Consider the following 19,076-nt stretch of genomic DNA (forward strand, 5'->3'; position numbering starts at 1 on the left):
GGCCTCAGCATCATGATTTCTTGGTTCCTTAATGGAGTCACAAGCACAGATCCCTGTGACAGACCCACATCACTTTCCCCCAGCATCACCTTTTAGCATATGAACTGCTTTGTGAGTCTGTTTGCATCCCATACTTGGAGGTTTCTGATGGAAGGACTGACTTTTTTTTTCTGTGAATATTAGTACCCAGTTACTGGTCTATAGTGTGTGCTCATGTGCTTCTAAAGGTAGGAAGGATTATAATAATTGAGCTGGGTCTGATTTCCTTCCAAAGGTGATACACTTGGCTTAAGGACATTCTAAAAGAAGTGTTTCACACGATCTGTTCCTGGGCGTGTCAATATAATAAATGTGATTTATCTTACCATGGGTACTAGGTGTCAAATTACAGGATTTGAGGTTCTCATGACACTGAAGTTCATGTCCCACCTATGTCATTTGTTTAGATGTGTTCAAGGCTCCATCACATGAAATTATTCATGCTTATATTTATACTACCCTAAAGCAATTCTTGGATATACGAGATTCACAGTACCATAAATCTTTGAACCAATTTTGAAAGCATATTAATTCAATGCAGGATCTTTGTAGATCTCTGAGTATTTTTCAGGTTGTCTTCAAGTTTTGTGCAAAATCAAGATCATATATATTTTTATAGGTGTATTATAAAAATGTATGTAGACCAGTGGTTCTAATCTGTGGATGATATCACGTATCAGGAGACATTTGGTAATGTCTGGAGAAATTTTTGATTGTCACAAGTGTGTGTGTGTGTGTGTGTGTGTGTGTGTGTGTGCTGATGTAATGGCTAATATAGTGGAAGGAGGCCAGGGATTTTCTTAAATTCCTGTGGTATAAAAGGCAGCCTTCTACACCAAATAATTATTCAGGGAAATATTTCAAAGTGTGAAAGTTAGCCGGGCGTGGTGATGCATGCTTGTAATTCCAGCATTAGGGAGGCTGAGACAGGAGTATCTCACATCGTAGTTCAAGGCCAGCCTCAGCTACTTAGTGAGGTCCTTTGCAACTCAGTGAGACCCTGTTTCAAAATAAAGAATAAAAAATAGAGTGTAGCTCGGAGGTAGAATGCCCCTGGTTTCCATTCCTAGTACCACACACACACACACACACACAAAAAAAAAAAAAAAAAAATTGCGTGAAAGTTGAGAAACTCTGATCTAGATGAAATAAAAATGTCACACTGCACTCAGGCACACTTTCTTACTTCAGGATAGTGCACAGAAAATACACAACCGACAACTAGAAGAAGAAAGTACAGTCCCACTCAAGCGCACTTGCTCTCACATTTTGATGTTTTTATCTTTCAAATATTATTTTAATATTTATTTCCATGGGCTATATATAAATTGCACATTATAATGAATAGGAGAATCTTAAGTTCAATGTCTCCAATTAGTTTCTCAAGGAAAGTTTATAAGAAAACAAGTCCAAGAACACGTACAGGATTGGATTTAAGGGTAGGTGGGAATGAACTTTACCCCGAACAGTTCCTGAGCATGTCACTTTTCTAGGTTGTGCACTTGCATCACACTTCTGAGAATATTAAGAGAACAGTGGTATTGACAAGGATCCAGGAGGTGCATGTACATACTTTTTGCTCTTCTCGTTCTACAGCTGCATTGCATTTTTCTATTCCCCAGTTTCTCAAAAAATCTCTGAAATAGCCAAAGAGGGTTCCAATTCCATATCCCATGTAGGTGAACACCAGAATATAAAGAGGCGCTTCCTCGAAGGATTCAGTGCAGGGCTTGTAAAAGTGTGGCTTTCCATTTTGCTGAAAATGTAAAAGAAAATCCAAGATTAGCAACTTCCCATGGCAAACGTACTATGATACTTAAAATGTTTGACTTTCACCGTGCGTGGTGGCGCACGCTTGTGATCCCCGCGCTTGGGAGGCTGAGACAGGAGGGTCGCATGGGTTCGAAGCCAGCCTCAGCTACTTAGTGAGGCTTTCAGCTACTTAGTGAGACCCTGTTTCCAAATAAAATGTAAAAAAAGGTCTGGGAGTATAGCCCGGAAGTAGAGAGCCTCTGGGTTCCACCCCCAGTACCACCAAAAAAAAAAAAAAAAAAAAAAAAAGTTGACTTTCAACCTTAAAAATTTTAAAGAATGTATTTAAAATTATGAAAGCTGCTTGGAAAAATATTGGAGATCAATCACCAAAGAGGACAAACAGAAATATAACTTTTATTTCACAACCTCTCATGAAATAATTAATTAAAAAAGTAATCTCAATGGAGGCTCAAACTATTCAGTGAAAAGTTAATGAGGAATGAGGGGTTTGCAAGATGCCAAAGTACAACCCCATAAATTATTTCTTAATCACAAATCTGGGTCTTTACCTTAACCAGGTAATCAAAATACATTACAAATGATATAAAAACCAGTTACACTGTTCTTATGATCATCAATGCATGACATTTAACTTAAATTTAGGTTAGCTCTAATATCTAAATTCTGTTTTATAAGAACTATCAGGATAGAGGCATATGATAAGAATAACATCATGAGATAAAAATAAAATAATCCATGATATAGAACTTTCTATATGACAATATATACATAAAGCAACTCTGAGAAAATGTTAACAAATGTTGAATCTAGGTGGCTGTTATATGGGTATTAATTATATTATTTGTCGGATCTTTTATAGTTTTCTAATTTTTATAATAAAAAGTTAAAAAATTTATTTTTGATATAAACATTCCAGTAGAAAGTAGACTTTTAGTATCAAACCATTCTGATTATTGTTTAATTGACTTGCACATAGTATCTCAATCAATGTTTGTTCAATGAATTGGTAAATAAATTATTTCTAATACAGATATTTAAGATGTAGTCCTTAATAAGTATACATTTATTTGAAGATTCCCCATTTCCCAGTGAAATGATCCATAAAAAGTATTTTGAGCACTTGGAACATATAGATTTAGTGAATTATAAAGATGTCAAATGTCTACTAATATTTTATGGATTAATTTGCTTACATAATACTTAGCACCAGGTGTTATAGTAATTCATGCCAATTAAAAGTGTTGTTTTTGCCATTCTCATAGTTTTTCGTCACCACAGCTGTCACCTCATTTCCTCTATATTGTTTGAGATTCAGAAGTTTGGGGTCCTCTGTGTCTTTTAGTCCCTGAAAACTTTTTTCACAGCCACAAGAGATGAAAAACAAAAATTTGGCAGAGCTGGGCATGTTGGCGCATGCTTGTAATCCCAGTGCTTGGGAGGCTGAGACAGGAGGATCGCACAGGTTCGAAGCCAGCCTCAGCTACTTAGTGAGGCTCTCAGCAACTTAGTGAGACCCTGTTACCAAATAAAATATAAAATAGATCTGGGAGTGTAGCCTAGAAGTAGAAAAGCCCTTGGGTTCCGCTTCCAGTACCACACACACACACAAAATTTGGCAGATGAACATTTTGATCTCTGTATTATTTATTCTTAAAGAAAAATTTAAGTCTTTTTTTAAAAAAATGGCATCTAAAATTTGAAATGTTCAGTCAAAATCCCAAAAATATTGTTAAAAATTTTCTGCCTCTTTATTTATCCATTATGTCAGGTTATATTTATAGACAACCAAAACTAATGTTGCTAGGTTATTTCTGTCTAATATGTCTTCCCCAAACACTACTTAATAGTTATAAGTAATGGAAATGAAGAAAGAATTGTTCAATATGAGACCTTTAATGAAAGGTGAGCGGGAGGTTATAACCTTGTCTTGAATTTAGGACATTTATCAGATTCTTACTACAAGCAGGCAATGTGTTAGGCTCTGGGGATGTTTTTTTTTTTTTTTAAACAATTTTTTTATTGAACATAAATGGTATACATTTAAACTATATTTGGTGCCCTCACCCCCCCAACCCTCATTTTCCCTTCCTCCCTCCCACCAATGGTTGTCCAGGGTAACCATGTCATATTCATAATTTTACACATATTCGGATGTAGACCCTCATTAATCAAGATCAGCCTTCCTCCTCTCCTATCTTTCCATTCAAACTTTGCTGATATTTCCCCTCCATTATCTGGAGTCGGCTCTGGAGGTGAAAAGACAGACCCTGCTCCTGAATTCTTGACATTTCTCTGTGTCCCCACACCTATCATATAAGTCTGGTGGGTGCTGATCTTGCCATTTTAGACTTAGCCTTTTGGCTTCTCTCCCAAGCTCTGTTCTGCACTTGACCTTTGGACTATCTCTGACTTCTGACTCAATTAAGATCCAGCTTCTCCTTTCTTCCACAGCACAGGGCCCACATTGGCTTCTTTGCCAGATTTGTCAAAACTAGTCAAAAGGACTGCTAACCACATGATGGAAGATATGATACAACTTTTTGGTGGGTTGTTTATAAGTCCAAAGAGGAAGACAATGAGAACTATGTTTGAGGAACAGTACAGTGTTAAGAAAAAAGAAATCAGGAAGAGGGCTGCTTATTGCACAGGGCATGCTGAGCTGGAGCTGGCGACTGCTAGCAGACATCAGAGTACTGAGCAGTAGGGATACAGGGAAAGAGAGCAGCCCTGATGAGATTCTGTGGATCAACAACCATGAAACACAGTTTGGGTGTGGTTGAAGGTGAATGTGATGAGGGGCAAGTACAAAAGAAGAAAGTGCCATAGTCTCAGGACAGAGTTTTGGGACACAGTCTTTTGTGGATACCATAGAAGAAGGATGAGTAAAGGGTGACCTTATATGATGGGTGATCTCAGGAACTTAGTTTAACCTGCTCACAAGCGATCTCTTGTGGCTGATTTAAAGGATGGCAAAATCACACGAATGCACAAAGCACAATACACTTCCAGCATGTTCAAGGCCAGCCATGAAGACCAGCAGGTCTCTTCTTGGCTGCATTTCTATTTTTACCCTCCACGTGTGGCTAAATCAAGGACAGCATTTCCCTTGGAATCCATGGGCAGTTTCTGCTTGAACTGGCTTTGAGGCAAGCTTCCTCCATAATAACAGATGGTCCATCTAGATGTCAGCAAAACCCTCAGCTGGTTCACAGCCTCAGCCTGGGAAACTCCCACCCCACCACCTCGTAACCTATTCCGAAATCAAGTTAGGACAAAGGAGAAATTTTAGCAATGTCCATCAGCCCCAACCAATATTACCTTTTTCTCTTTATTATTTTTCTCTATTACTTTTCTCGCTTTATTACTTTATTTTAATCTAATTTAAATTTTGCTTTATGGAGAGGATAAATGAGATCATGGAGAATAAAGCTTCCTGGAGTCTTTCTTAACAGATGTAAAGTGACTCATTCACCACATTCCTTTATTTGAAACTAAAGTCAGTCACACCTCTTGGGAAGAATTTCTCAACATGAGATTGGATAGTTGTTTTGAAATATGAGGTTTTGTCCTATGAAAGTCAATGAAGCATATTTTGCTTGATGAGTTTGTACTCATTTAGTTCAGAATACTGCTGCAGACCCAGCACCATGATCCAAAGTACACTTTGGTTTGTTCTACCTCTCCTAGGAAATAAAACACCCTTGAAAATAAAGAGATTCATAGCCATTTTGCCCAGAGTGACTAATCATTCAGGGCACAGTGACACCTGGGGTTTGTTTTCATCCTGTGATCTCTCTTGTCACATCTGGAAATAGACAGGAAGTTGGGACATGATGGGAGGATAGGCCTTCACGAACAACTTCTTTTCCATTCAATTTGCCAAATCTTTTTTACTGGTTGCCTATTTTGCACTGTCCTAGGCTGACATGAGAGAAGATATATAGTCAGTAAATATGGTCTCTTTCTTCTAGAACCATTAGTGCAGTGCATGTGTGCAGGGAGGCGGTGCACAGGACCAGAGGCAGAGCAAGATGTACTTGTCATGATGTCAATCTGAGGTCCCATCCTGAGAGACCAGGAAGGGCCTCCTAAAGGAAGGGGATTTGGAGGCCAGTCTTAATGGGAGGTAGCACATAACCAGAGGGAAGATTTGCATGGGGATCAGACTTCTTGGGTTCAAATCTAGAGACTTTGATTTGCTGACTGTGTGAACCTGAGCAAAATCACTACATTTCTCTGGGCCTCAAGTGTAAAATGGGGCCAATAAAAGTTGTTAAGGGAATTAGGTTGACATAATATATGCAACGTACTCCTTACAGCATAGACAGTCATTAAATGTCATGATTTTCATGGTATCTTTTTCTTCACTTTCTTTTTTTCAGTACTGGGGGTAGAAGCAAGGGGCAATGTACCTCTGAGCTACATCCCTAGCCCTATTTTTTATTTTTATTTTTGGTGGTACTGGGGTTCCTGGAAACCCTTCTACCTCTGGCTACACTCCCAGACTTATTTTTATACATTTTTTTATTTGGAAACAAGGTCTCTTAAGCCAGCGCAGCTGACTTCGAACCTGCACGATCCTCCTGTCTCCACCTCCCAAGCACGGGGATTACAAGCGTGTGCCACCATACCCGGCCGCTAGCCCTATTTTTTATTCTTTATTTTGAAACAGGGTCTCACTGAGTTGTTAAGGGCCTCACTAAGTAGCTGAGGCTGGATGTGAACCGTGATCCTACTGTCTCAGCCTCCCGAATGCTGGGATTTTAAGCGTGCACCACCACGCCCAGCTTCATGGTATCTTCTGAATGCAGATGATAGATGAAACTGTTAGAATGACTGGTGCTACTGTTACAGAGACACTGTGGAAAGAAGAAGAGGGAATATATTCACCAGCTTGACTGATGCCTGTTCAAAGGGAGAGAGTGACCAGGAGGTCTCAGTGAGGAGACAAGCAATGTGAGAGGAGGAAGTGGCCACTCGAGGAGAAGAGGGCCTGAGGGCTGAGACACTGCTGTACCAGTATTGGGAAGAGGTATCAAAATGTATTAATGTACCAGTAGTGGGAAAGATTTCCAATTTTAAAAATATATCTTTGGTAGTAAAGAAAGTCAGGAGAATCAGGGAAAAGGGCCTTTTTACATTTCTAAAAAGAGGCAGATTTCCTCAAGGATGGGAGGAAATCCCAGATCCTGGGAAAAGCAACTTAACACATCTTGGGAGTGTTACAAAAGGTGTGGGGATCTGTGCCAAGGTGTGGGGGTCTGTGCCAAGGTGTGGGGGTCTGTGCTGAGACAGAGCTGCCCCCCTACCCCCACCCCACCTCAGAGGGGGCGGGTCTGGCTGGGATGAAGATGAAGACAGAGCAGATACCTGGGCTAGAGATAGGGCAGCATATCTTCATATCAAAGGACATGCCCCAGACATGGTTGGGATAAGAACACTCAGCATGCAGGGATTGTTGGTGAATTCGCTCGAAAACCCCCCCCCCCACCGTGCCATTTCTGAATGGCATGGGGCTTTAACTGTCTTCTGTATTTCTATCTTTTTAATAAGCGTTTTTAAATTTTCAGCAAGAGTCTGGGCTAATGTGTATTGACCCTTAACTCAGGACAAGAACCCGCGGTTTTTCTGTTTCGGTGTGTGTGTGTGTGTGTGTGTGTGTGTGTGTGTGTGTGTATGAGGGAAATTGTGTCCGGAACCCTAACAGGTGTCCTCGGGGACAGTTTCCCCCAAACCATATCATCTCACACCATAACAGGATGAGGTGCTCATGTGACTATCCTAACCATGATGAGAGACTGTCTCAGCACTTTGAAGGACGTGTGTTGCAGACCCTGTTCTTTCTAGGCTTTTAGGGTAAAAGAATGAGAAGGCCTAGGGATGTAGCTCAGCAAGAGTCAGAGTTCAATCTCTAGGGTAGGGAAGCAATTCTACAAAGCCAGAAAACAGAATGATAAAGTCATGTTGATTCTGCAGATTCGTGTCTTTTTCAGAATGATGAGGCTCATGTCACGTGGCACGTCCATTATGCTGTCTGCTCGCTCCTTGGAAAGGAAGTGGGTAGAGGAAGCAAAGGGAGCTTTCAGTCCCCGATCATCATACAAGAGACAGACACTAGGTGAACAGCTCAGCTCTGTGATGATGGCAAGCCAAAGGAAACCTAGAGCATAGCCAGGAGACGACCATGGCCCTTTCCCAAGTGGACTGCATACGCGGCTTTCCACTGTCAAGAACCGCTACAGAAGCTCCTCTGCTCCTGTCTTCTGAGAGCCTCCTCTGAGTGAGAACGTGAACTTCCAAAAAGACACCAGCATTTTGGATTTATTCTCTGCTTACTTCACACCAGTTAAGGTTTTTTTTTTTTTTTTGGTGGTACAGAGAATGGAACCCAGGGGCTTTCTACCTCCATGCTACACTTCCAGACCTATTTTATATTTTATTTGGAAGCAGGGTCTCTTGAGCCAGCTGAGGCTGGCTTCCAACCTGCGCGATCCTCCTGTCTCAGCCTCCCAAGTGCAGAAATTACAAGAGTGTGCCACCATGCCCGGCGGCCAGTTAAGTTTTGATTAGGAAAGTATAATCACACTGTGAGTGATGTGGAATAAAAGACTGATTCCAAATATCATACTATGCCCAAATATGGGAGCTGGTTAAAAATCTATGGAAGGGGAGGCTACTTTCCTAAGACTGGTTAGGGAAAAAGTCCCATAAACTCTCTTCACAATTAACAAACAAACAAACAAATTGGTAAAGATAATAAAAATACAACTTTTTAAGGTGTCTGTAAATTGCTTTAAGAGCATACAGCAAATGAAGAAACATTTGTTCAAGGTAATGTCCTAAAAGAACTGTGAGAGCCTGAGGCCTGACACCAAGCTCATCCCCCTCTCCCATTCTCCAGCTCAGCATAAAAACATTCTATTCTGTGCAGGTTTGGATAAAAAGATGGGGATTCTCTTCCCCTGCTCCAATACAAGACCAGTTATTTTCCCGAGAGGGGGAAGTTATTAGCACCTCTAATCACCCCCAGCTCTGTTTAGCAGAGGCTAAATTCCATGCAAATGTGGCTCAATGATTGGGAGTTCCTTTTCTCCTGTAAACACCTACTTGTAAGGTGGAGAATCTTCATTAGGCATTGTATGCTGAGAATACTACAGCCCAAGTGTTCTTACCCCAGCTGGCCAGCAGGATATGTTGGCTTCTGTGGTAGAAGAAGAAAACCAAGCAGACCAGATGCTCCTGTCCCACCCAGAGCTTTCTCCTGACACCTTCTCCTCAGGTCATGCCCACAGTCAAGTCACTGTCTTGCCCCCAGCTCTGAAGTGGTGGCTTACTGCCTTTGCCCAGGAGGAAGGAGGCCCATGAAAGTCCTACAAATAATTCCCTGAAGATACAAATTCATTTAGAAGTTTGGCACAAGCCTGTAAATCCCAGTACTTGGAAGGCTGAGACAGGAGGATCACAGGTTTGAGGCCAGCCTTAGCCATTTAGCAAGACCATGTTTCAAATTAAAAAAATAAAAAAAGGCTGGCAGTATAGGTTGGAGGTAGAAGGCCTCTGGGTTCAATCCTCAGTACCACAAGAAAAAAAAATGAAACAGAAAGCATGAACATTCAAGGCTACAGGATGTTCTTGAAAATAATAAACAATTTAGAGGAGAATAGTTGTTCCACATAAACAAGAAAACCTGTAGGTAGTAGTCAGTTTATCAGGGAAATAGTTGCTAAGAAGAGAACTCTCAGGGGCAAAACCTCAAAGACTGTCCTCAAAAAAACATTGACAAAGATCACAAATTTTATTAGAACTGATTGTGGAGCAATGTATGTCCCAGGGTATTGTCAAAGGCACTGATCAGCCAGGAAGTGGTAGAGATCAGCAGTTGGGATTGATACCAACGGAGGCAGATAGCTTAAGAATGATTAGGGGACCAGCAGACTGTAAGAGCCTTGTCCTTGAGGAAATCTGCCAAAGGAAGAGTACTTTAAGGAGCAGCCTTAGAGGCTTTACACTATGGGGCAAGTAGATGGTATGAGAATAGCTCAGCTAAGTCACTAAAACAAACAAGCAAGCAAGCCAATGAACAAACAGAGCAACCTTCTGGGAGGGGGGATTAGTATTCAGATTTGCTGCAATATATTATTTAAATGCTCAGTTGTAAGCCAAATATATAAAACATGCAAAAAGAAACAAAAGAATGTGACCTGTGGGAAGGGGGAGTGGAGGGCAGTCAACAGAACTGCCTGCGAGGCAGGTTGAGCAAGATAAAGACTTCAGGGCAGCCATTATAAATACATTCAAGGCATTAAAGGAAACCACCTTGAAGAAGTAAAAGGAAGTAAGATATATGTCTTACCAAATAAAAATATCAATGAAGAGAAATTACAAAAAGAGCCAAATGAAAATTATGATATTGAAAGGTATAACAGAAATAGAAACTTGCTGGAGACTTAATTTGGAAGGCAAAAGTAAACTTAAGATAGACTTTAAATAATCCAAAACAAACAGAAAAACATTAGAGATTAAAAATTTAGGAAAATGCTAGTACCTTTAAAAATGTGCTAACACTGATAACACAAGTATGTATATAATAGGAGTTCAAAAAGGAGGGGAGAGAGAAAATTATAGAAAAAATATTTCAAGAAATATTTGTTAACTCAGTGTGGTGGAGCACACCTCTAATCCCAGCACTTGGGAGGCTGAGAAGGAGGCTCACAGGTTCAAGGCCAACTTCAGCAATTTATAAAGACTCTCAGCAACCTAGCAAGACCCTGTTTTTCAAATACAAAACAAAACAGGGCTAGAGTGTAGCTCAAAGGTAGAATACCCTGGGTATAATCTCCAGCACTACAAAATAAAAAATATAAAATAAATAAATAAATAAATAAACACAGATAGAAAGAAAGAAAGAAAGAAAGAAAGAAAGAAAGAAAGAAAGAAAGAAAGAAAGAAAGATTGGCTGAAAACTTCCCAGGTTAGATGAAACCTGTAACCATACATTTGGAAGCCTAATTGTTTCCAAGTAGGAAATGTAATGGTATTTCAAATAGATCTGCTAGAAGATATAGCAAAAATGTTGACATACAAAGATGAAGAAAAAAATCTTAAAAGCAGCAGGAGAAAAATAACATATCATGTACAAATGAACCCCAGTAAGATGAACACTATCTTCTGAGCAGAGTCAGGAGAGGCCAGAAGGCAGGGGGATGACAGACAATTCAGTCTTAAAAGTGAAAAAAAAAAATCAGCCAAGAATCTTATATTGGCAAAACTATTATTCAAAATGGAGGCAATATTCCAAAACCAGCAAAAACAGAATTTATTAATAGCAAATCTACTTTTGAGGAAATATTAAAGAAAGTTCTACAAGCTGAACACAGTTGATCTCAGGTTGATTCAATACTTGCCCAAAAATCAAAGCAAAGTCACTCCTCCCCCAAGAAAGAGCAAATATAAAAGTCATTATAAAATTATAAATGCATATTTCTTCTCTTTTTCCTATTAAGTGATTGAAAGAAATTGTATAATAACATGTAAAACTTTATTTTGTGCCTATATATATAGACATATATTAGATGATAATAACATAAAGGAATTATATGTGAGCAATGTTGTAATTCAAACCCCAGTACCAAAAGTAAAATAAGACATAAACTAAGATAATATAGTAATTATAACAATATATTTTTGCTTTTGTAAAATATATAGATGTAATAATAGTAATTAATACATAGATGTAATAGTAGCTCAAGAAAGAAGGAAGAGAAGGAAGGAAGGGAAGATGGCAATTGAGAAAAGCAGCGTTTACAATTCCTGCTAACAATTGATCTCTATTGCCACAAAATCAGCGCTTTTCATAGCCAGAAAACACCATCAGCAGAGAAATAAAAACTGTAAATACAACGGACAGAAAAAAGAAGGCTAGAAGAACAACCAGAGACCAGAAAAGAAACCAGTCTGCAGCAGAGCGGCGGAGCCGTGCCGGCGCCATCTTGTCTTGCAGCACCAGGCTCCACAGAAGAAAGGGACTCAGAACAGAGCTCAAAATCAGAAAAGAAATATGCCAGCCTCAAAGGGATCAATAATCTCTTCAAGGAAGTAATAGCAGAAAATTTTCCAAACATAGAGCAAGAGGTCGATACACATGTCCAGGAAATTTATAGAACTCCCTTTAGACAGGATCAGAGAAGAGGTTCCCCACGCCACATAATTGTCAAAATGACCAATGTGGAAGCCAAGGAGAGAATCTTAAAAGCAACAAAAACAAAAGGCCAAGTGACATTCAGAGGCAAACCAATTAGAATCACTCCAGACTTCCCAAACCAAGTCATGAAAGCCAGAAGGGCGTGGAGTAGCATATTCCAAACTCTGAAAGAAAACAATTTTCAGCCAAAAATTTTCTACACAGAAAAACTATCTATCAAATTAGATGTGGAAATAAGAAGCTTCCATGACAAACAGAAACTGAAGGAATTTATGTCTTCAAAACAAGTGCTAGAGAAAATACTCAAGGAGATTATCTACAAGGAAGAAATAGGTAACACACGCCAGAAGCAAAGAAACAAGATTTTCCATCCAGCAGACAACTAAGCAAAGAAGAATAAACAGTATCTCAAAGAGAAATAAAATCTTAACATGTTAGGAATTAAAAATTACCTCCAAATAATCACACTGAATGTAAATGGCCTCAACTCTCCAAGAAAAAAAGACATAAAGTGGCGAAATGTATTAAAAACCAGAATCCATCCATATGCTGCCTATAAGAAACACACCTTACAAGTAAAGATAGGAACAAACTCAACGTAAAGGGCTGGATCAAGGTAATCCATTCTAATGGAACTCGAAGGCAAGCAGGAGTAGCAACTATGGCATCAGACAAGTTAGACTTTGAACCCAAACTTATTAGAAGAGATAAAGGTCATATTTTACTGGTAAAAGGAATAATACAACATGAGGAAATAACAATAATCAACATATATGCCCCAAACATAGGTGCAGCTACTTTCGTAAGTCAAACTCTTTGTGACATGAAGTCACATACACATAAATCCCAATACAATAATACTGGGAAACTTCAACACACCTCTCACAACATTAGACTGATCTTCCAGACAAAAGGTCAGTAAAGATGCCTCAGAACTAAAGAACACCATTAATCAAATGGACCTGTTGGACACATATGGAATATTTTACCCAACAACAGCAGAGTTTACATTTTTCTCAGCTGCTCACGGAACCTTCTCCAAAATAGATCACATCCAGGGACACAAAATGAGCACTAGCAAATTCAAAAAATGTTATATACTTCCCTGTGTCAGTTCAGACCATAATGGAATGAAACTAGAAATCAACTATAAGAAGACACAGAGAAACAACATAAACATTTGGAGACTGAATACCACACTTCTAAATGAAGAATGGGTCATAGAAGATGTAAGAGGTGAAATCAAGAAATTTCTAGAAACAAATGAAAATAAAGATACAACATATCAAAACCTCTGGGACACTTTGAAGGCAGTATTAAGAGGAAAATTTATAGCACTGAGTGCTTACATAAGAAAAACAGAAAATCTTCAAATAAATAACTTAATGACACACCTCAAAGCCCTTGAAAAGCAGGAACAATTGAACCCCAAAGCCAGTAGAAGACAGATAATTATTAAAATTAGAGCATAAATTAACGAAATAGACAAAAAAATACAGAAAATCAACAAAACCAAAAGCTGGCTTCTTGAAAAAATTAACAAGATAAATAAACCACTAGCCAACCTAACTAAAAAAAGAGAAAATCAACCCAAATTATGAAGATAAGAGATGAAAAAGGAGACATTATTACTGACAGTCTAAAAATCCAGAGGATTATCAGAAACTACTTTGAAAAACTATACTCCAACAAAATGGAAAATCTGGAGGAAATTGACAACTTCCTAGATAAATACAACCTTCCTAAACTGAGTCAAGAAGATATAGAACACATAAACCAACCAATAATCGAAGATATTGAAACAGCAATAAAGAGCTTACCATCAAAGAAAAGCCCAGCACCAGATGGTTTCCCAAGTGAATTCTATAAAACCCTTATAGAAGAGCTAACCCCAATACTCCTCAAACTATTTAGTGAAATAGAAAAAAAAACAGGACTCTCCCAAATACATTCTATGAAGCCAACATCACACTAATACCCAAACCGAATAAAGACAGTTCAAGGAAGAAAAACTACAGGTCTATATCTCTGATGAACTTGGATGCAAAACTATTAAAATACTAGCAGCATGCACTCAAAACCACATCAAGGAAATCATACACCATGACCAGGTAGGGTTCATCTCAGGGATGCAAGGCTGGTTCAACAGATGAAAATCAATCCATGTAGTTCATCATATAAATAGAATTAAAGACAAAAATCACATGATCATGCTGAAAAAGCATTTGATTAAATCCTACGTCCATTTTTGATAAAAACACTGCAGAGAATTGGAATAGAAGGAACATATCTCAACATCCTAAAGGCAATCTACAAAAATCCCACCGCTAACATCATATTAAATGGGGAACAACTTCAAGAAGTCCCCCTAAAAACAGGAATGAGATAAGGATGTCCACTATCACCACTTCTCTTCAATATAGTACTAGAGACTCTAGCCAGAGCAATAAGGCAAGAAAAGGAAATCAAAGGAGTACAAATAGGAAAAGAAGAGCTTAAGCTTTCACTATTTGCAGATGACATGATACTATATTTAGAAAACCCAGCAAACTCAACCAAAAGGCTTATAGAACTGATCAACAAATTCAGCAAGGTATCTGGATACAAAATCAATCTTAAAAAATCAGAAGCTTTCCTGTACACCAACCATAAATCCACTGAAAAAGATTCAGAAAACACTTCCACTCAGGATCTCCAACAAAACAATCAAATATTTAAGAATAAACTTAACCAAGGAGTTAAAATATCTCTACAAAGAAAATTATAAAACATTGAAAAAAGAAATCAAAGATCTTAGAAGATGGAAAGATCTTCCATGTTCATGGATTGGCAGAATAAATATCATTAAAATGGCCATACTTACAAACGTGATCTACAGATTTAATGCACTGCCCATTAAACTATCAAGATCATTCTTCACAGACATAGAAAAATCAGTCCTTGAATTTATTTGGAATAACAAAAATCCCAGAATAGCCAAAGTATTTCTTAGCAACCAAAACCATACAGGAGGAATCACAATACCTGACTTTAAACTCATAGGCACCAATAAAAACATTAAAAATTTAAAAACATATAAAGTATGTTTTCTTCAACTACATGAAAATTAAAAACAGAAATGAATTTAAAACTATAAATGTGCTGTAATTAAACAAAATATTCTTAAATAATGGGTCAAAGAAAAAATCATGGCAGTCATAAAATAGTTTGAGATTAATAAAAGTGAAGATACTATACCTAAAGTTTTTGGATGTCGCTAAAGCTGTACTTAATGAGAAATTTGTAGTTCTAAGGCTGTGTTAGAAAAGAAACATCTCAAACTGATAACCTGTTACTTTACCTCAAGATACTGAAAGTAGGAGAATAAAGCACACCCAAGCAAATACAAAAAAATGTAAAGTGGAAATTAGTGAAGCAGATATAGAAAAATATTGGTTTTTCAAGCTGGGTGTGGTGGCACATGCTTGTAATCCCAGCATTTGGGAAGCTGAGACAGGAGGATCACGGTTGCTGGCCAGCCACAGCTACTTAGTGAGGCCCTTTGCAACTCAGCGAGACTGTTTAAAAATAAAGAATAAAAAATAGGGCTGGGAAATAGATACATGAAAAGATGTTCTGCATCCTTAGCCATCAGGGAGATGCAAATCAAAACTACTCTCAGATTCCATTTAACCCCAATCAGAGTGGCAAGCATAAAGAAATCAATTAACGAATGCTGGTGAGGATGTGGGGAAAGAGGAACTCTTTTACACTGTTGGTGGAAGTGCAAACTAGTTCAGCCTCTATGGAAATCAGTGTGGAGACTCCTTAGAAAACTGGAAATGGATCCACCATATGATCTGGCTATACCACTCGTGGGTATCTTTCTAAAGGGGTTGAAATCAGAGAACTACAGTAACATATGCATACTTATGTTCGTAGCAGCACAATTCATAATAGCCAAAATATGGAACGAATTTAGGTCTCCATCGACAGATGAATGGATTGCAAAACTATGGGAAATACACAATGGAATTTTATTCATCTATAAAGAAGAACAAAATCATGGCTTTCGCAAGAAGATGGAAAGACCTGGAGAACATTATGTTAAGTGAGATCAGCCAAGCACAGAAAGACAAGAGACATATGTTTTCTCTAATATGCCCAAACTAGAGAGCATTGGGGATACCAGAGGGACTCCAGATAATGGAAGGATCGGATAGAAAGAAGGCTGAGGTTGATTAATGGAGGAGTTACATCTGAATATGTGTAAAAGTATGAATATAGCATGGTTAACATGGACACTCATTTTTGGAAGGAGGGAAAAGGAACGGGGAGAGAGAGGGCCCCAAGCACAGTCTAAATGTATACCATTTTCAATATGTTTCAAATATAAGTAAAATTTTTAAAATAGGGCTGGGGGTGTAGCTCAGAGGTAGAATGCCCCTGGATTCCATCTCCAGTACTGCCAAACACAAAACAAAACAAAACAAAATTTGTTTCTTCAAATAGATTTAAACAATCTGCTAAATTTTTGTCATCCAAAAGGCAGAACACACAATCTACTAAAACCAGGAATGGAAGATAAATATAAAACAATTACACTGATTATGAGGTATGACTATAAATAATTGCCAACATGTTAGAGCATAGATAATGTGCACACATCTCAAGAAAGAAACAAATACAAAAATTGACTCAGTATTAATAAGAAAATCTGTAACAACCTATAGCAACTAAAGGCATTACACTTAGTAATTTAGAACTTGGAGAGAAAGCCCAAGCCTCGATGGCTTCACTGGTGAATTTTACCAAACATATAAGGGTGGTGAATGCCAATTCTTTATAAACACTTTGGAAATATTAAAGAGGAGGAAACTCTTCTAGTCTCTTTCACTCTCATAATAAGAAACCAGAATTATCCTGGGACCAAAATTATACAAAGACATCCCAGGAAAACTATAGAGCAGTATCTCAAAAGTCTTGCAAATATTGTTTTTAAATCCCACAGTAGCCGGGCGTGGTGGCACACACTTGTAATCCCAGGATTCAGGAGGCTGAGACCTGAGGATTGCAGTTCACTAACGGTCTCAGCTACTTAGTGAGGCCCCTTGCAACTCAGTGAGAGCCTGTTTCAAAAATAAAAAAATAAAAAAAAACTAAAAATAGGGCTGATTGGGTGATGTGTGCATGTATATCTCTACAAGTTTTTTTTTTTTTACCCATTAAGATGTATGACTACAATGCACCAATAAAATTTTATTAAAAAAAAGAATGAGAATCTGAAAGGCTTAAAAGGGCAGTAGCAATGAATGGATAGAATTATTCCAAAGGGAGAAGTGAGCATGTCAGGGGAGCTGCTCAGCACCCTCGGCCTGGACCGCTGCATTTCCCTCTGGGTGTTCTCTTTACTCCATCCTGACTCCTCAACTCTTCAGTTGCATACATCTTTATCTCTCACTCTAACACTGAAACATCATTTATTATAGTCTCTCTCTCTCTCTCTCTCTCTCTCTCTCTCTCTCTCTCTCTCTCTCTCTCTCTGTGTGTGTGTGTGTGTGTGAGTGTTTTAGCCAGTATTGAGCCCAGGGGCATTCTACCGCCAGCCCTATTTTTAGTTTTTATTTTGAAACAGGGTCTCACTAAGTTGATGAGAGTCTCACTTCTTGCAGAGTCTGTCCTTGAACCTGTGATCTTCCTATCTCAGCCTCCAAAGTACTAGGGTTACAAGCATGCACCAACATACCTGGTTTTATTATAGTATTTCTAAAATGCTCCCTAGAGATGACCATTAACAAAAAGGGTTTTGAAAAACTACTGTATCTTTGCCTCTTCTTGGGGCTTTGCAGTATACAAAAGCTTGGATTTGTCAGGGATGGTGGCGCATGCTTGTAAGCCCAGTATTTGGGAGGCTGAGACAGAAGGATGGTAGGTTGGCGGCCTTCCTCATCAAATAAGTGAAGTCCTCCACAACTTTGTGAGGTCCTGTTTCCAACTAAAATATAATCTAGGGCAGGAGTGGAACTCAGAGGTAGAATGTTCCTGGTTCAAATCCCCAGTACTATAAAAAACAAAACAAAATAACAACAACAAAAAACAGATAGCTGGGCTGTAAGAGCCAAACATGTTTCTTTTTGGTTACTGTTTTGCCATCATTTTCCCATAGCCTCATCCATGGTGCTGGATAAATATTTGCTAATTGAATGGGCTTACTATGCATTATAAAAAAAGACTGAAGCAAAAAATTACTTTGCTTTGGGAAACCCAGCACATACAGTAAATATATTTTCCACCCCTTGTATAAATACAGCTATGCCATGACAAAAACTCTCTTTGGAAGGTTAATTTTCAACACGAAGCCAAGTTGCTTAGCATAGAAGATGATGCCTGCCTGCTTTTGTTGCTTATGCAAAATCAAAATACTTCCACATCAAACCCACCCAACTTCTTCTTTTTTCTTTTTTTATTTTATTGGTGCACTGTATTCATACATCATAGTAGGATACATACTTTTGTAGACATACATGCACACTTTTCCCAGTCAGCCCCCACCCAATCCCCACCCCATTCTTTCCCTATCCCTCCCTCCCATGCTTGGCTTAGTAGTTGACATCTAGTATTATGGCAATTTATCTAAAATTAAAAATGATAATCTCACATAACAGTTTCATTTGTCTGATACCAAGCTTTTGATGACTTAAAGATAACATTTCAATATTTCTTTTTGCTTTCTTTCTTACCAGAGAATATTTTTTTCTATTTTTTAGGTGAAACTATCATATATTTATATATTTATTTTTCAGAAAAAAATCTATCCTAATATGGAATATGGACTCTAGGTACCCAAAATGATCTTGAAAAAGAACAAAGCTAGAAGATATATATTTTCTGATTTCAAACCATATAAAGCTACAATAATTGAAACAGTGTAGTACTATTCTAAAGGCAGATATATAGACCATTGGAGTTAAATAAAAGCCTAGAGCTAAATTCTTCCCTATATTGTCAAGTTATTTTTGACAAGGTTTCCACGAACATTTGGTGGTGGAAATGATAATCTTTTAACTAAATATTGTTAAAA

General features: G+C 38.2%; 1 protein-coding gene across 1 annotated transcript in view; it reads right to left on the bottom strand.

Moving 5' to 3' along the window:
* SPTLC3 (serine palmitoyltransferase long chain base subunit 3) overlaps positions 1–19,076 on the bottom strand; it is a gene marked incomplete at both ends in the record, with an annotated part of 150,548 nt that overhangs the window by 105,214 nt on the left and 26,258 nt on the right. Inside the window, one exon of the mRNA XM_080716163.1 lies at positions 1,613–1,795. Coding sequence (XP_080572289.1) covers positions 1,613–1,795 — 183 coding nt within the window. The remainder of the gene's footprint in view (positions 1–1,612; positions 1,796–19,076) is intronic.

This window comes from Muscardinus avellanarius (genome assembly GCF_963383645.1).
Source record: "Muscardinus avellanarius genome assembly, chromosome: 19".
NCBI classification, from domain to species: Eukaryota; Metazoa; Chordata; class Mammalia; order Rodentia; family Gliridae; genus Muscardinus; species Muscardinus avellanarius.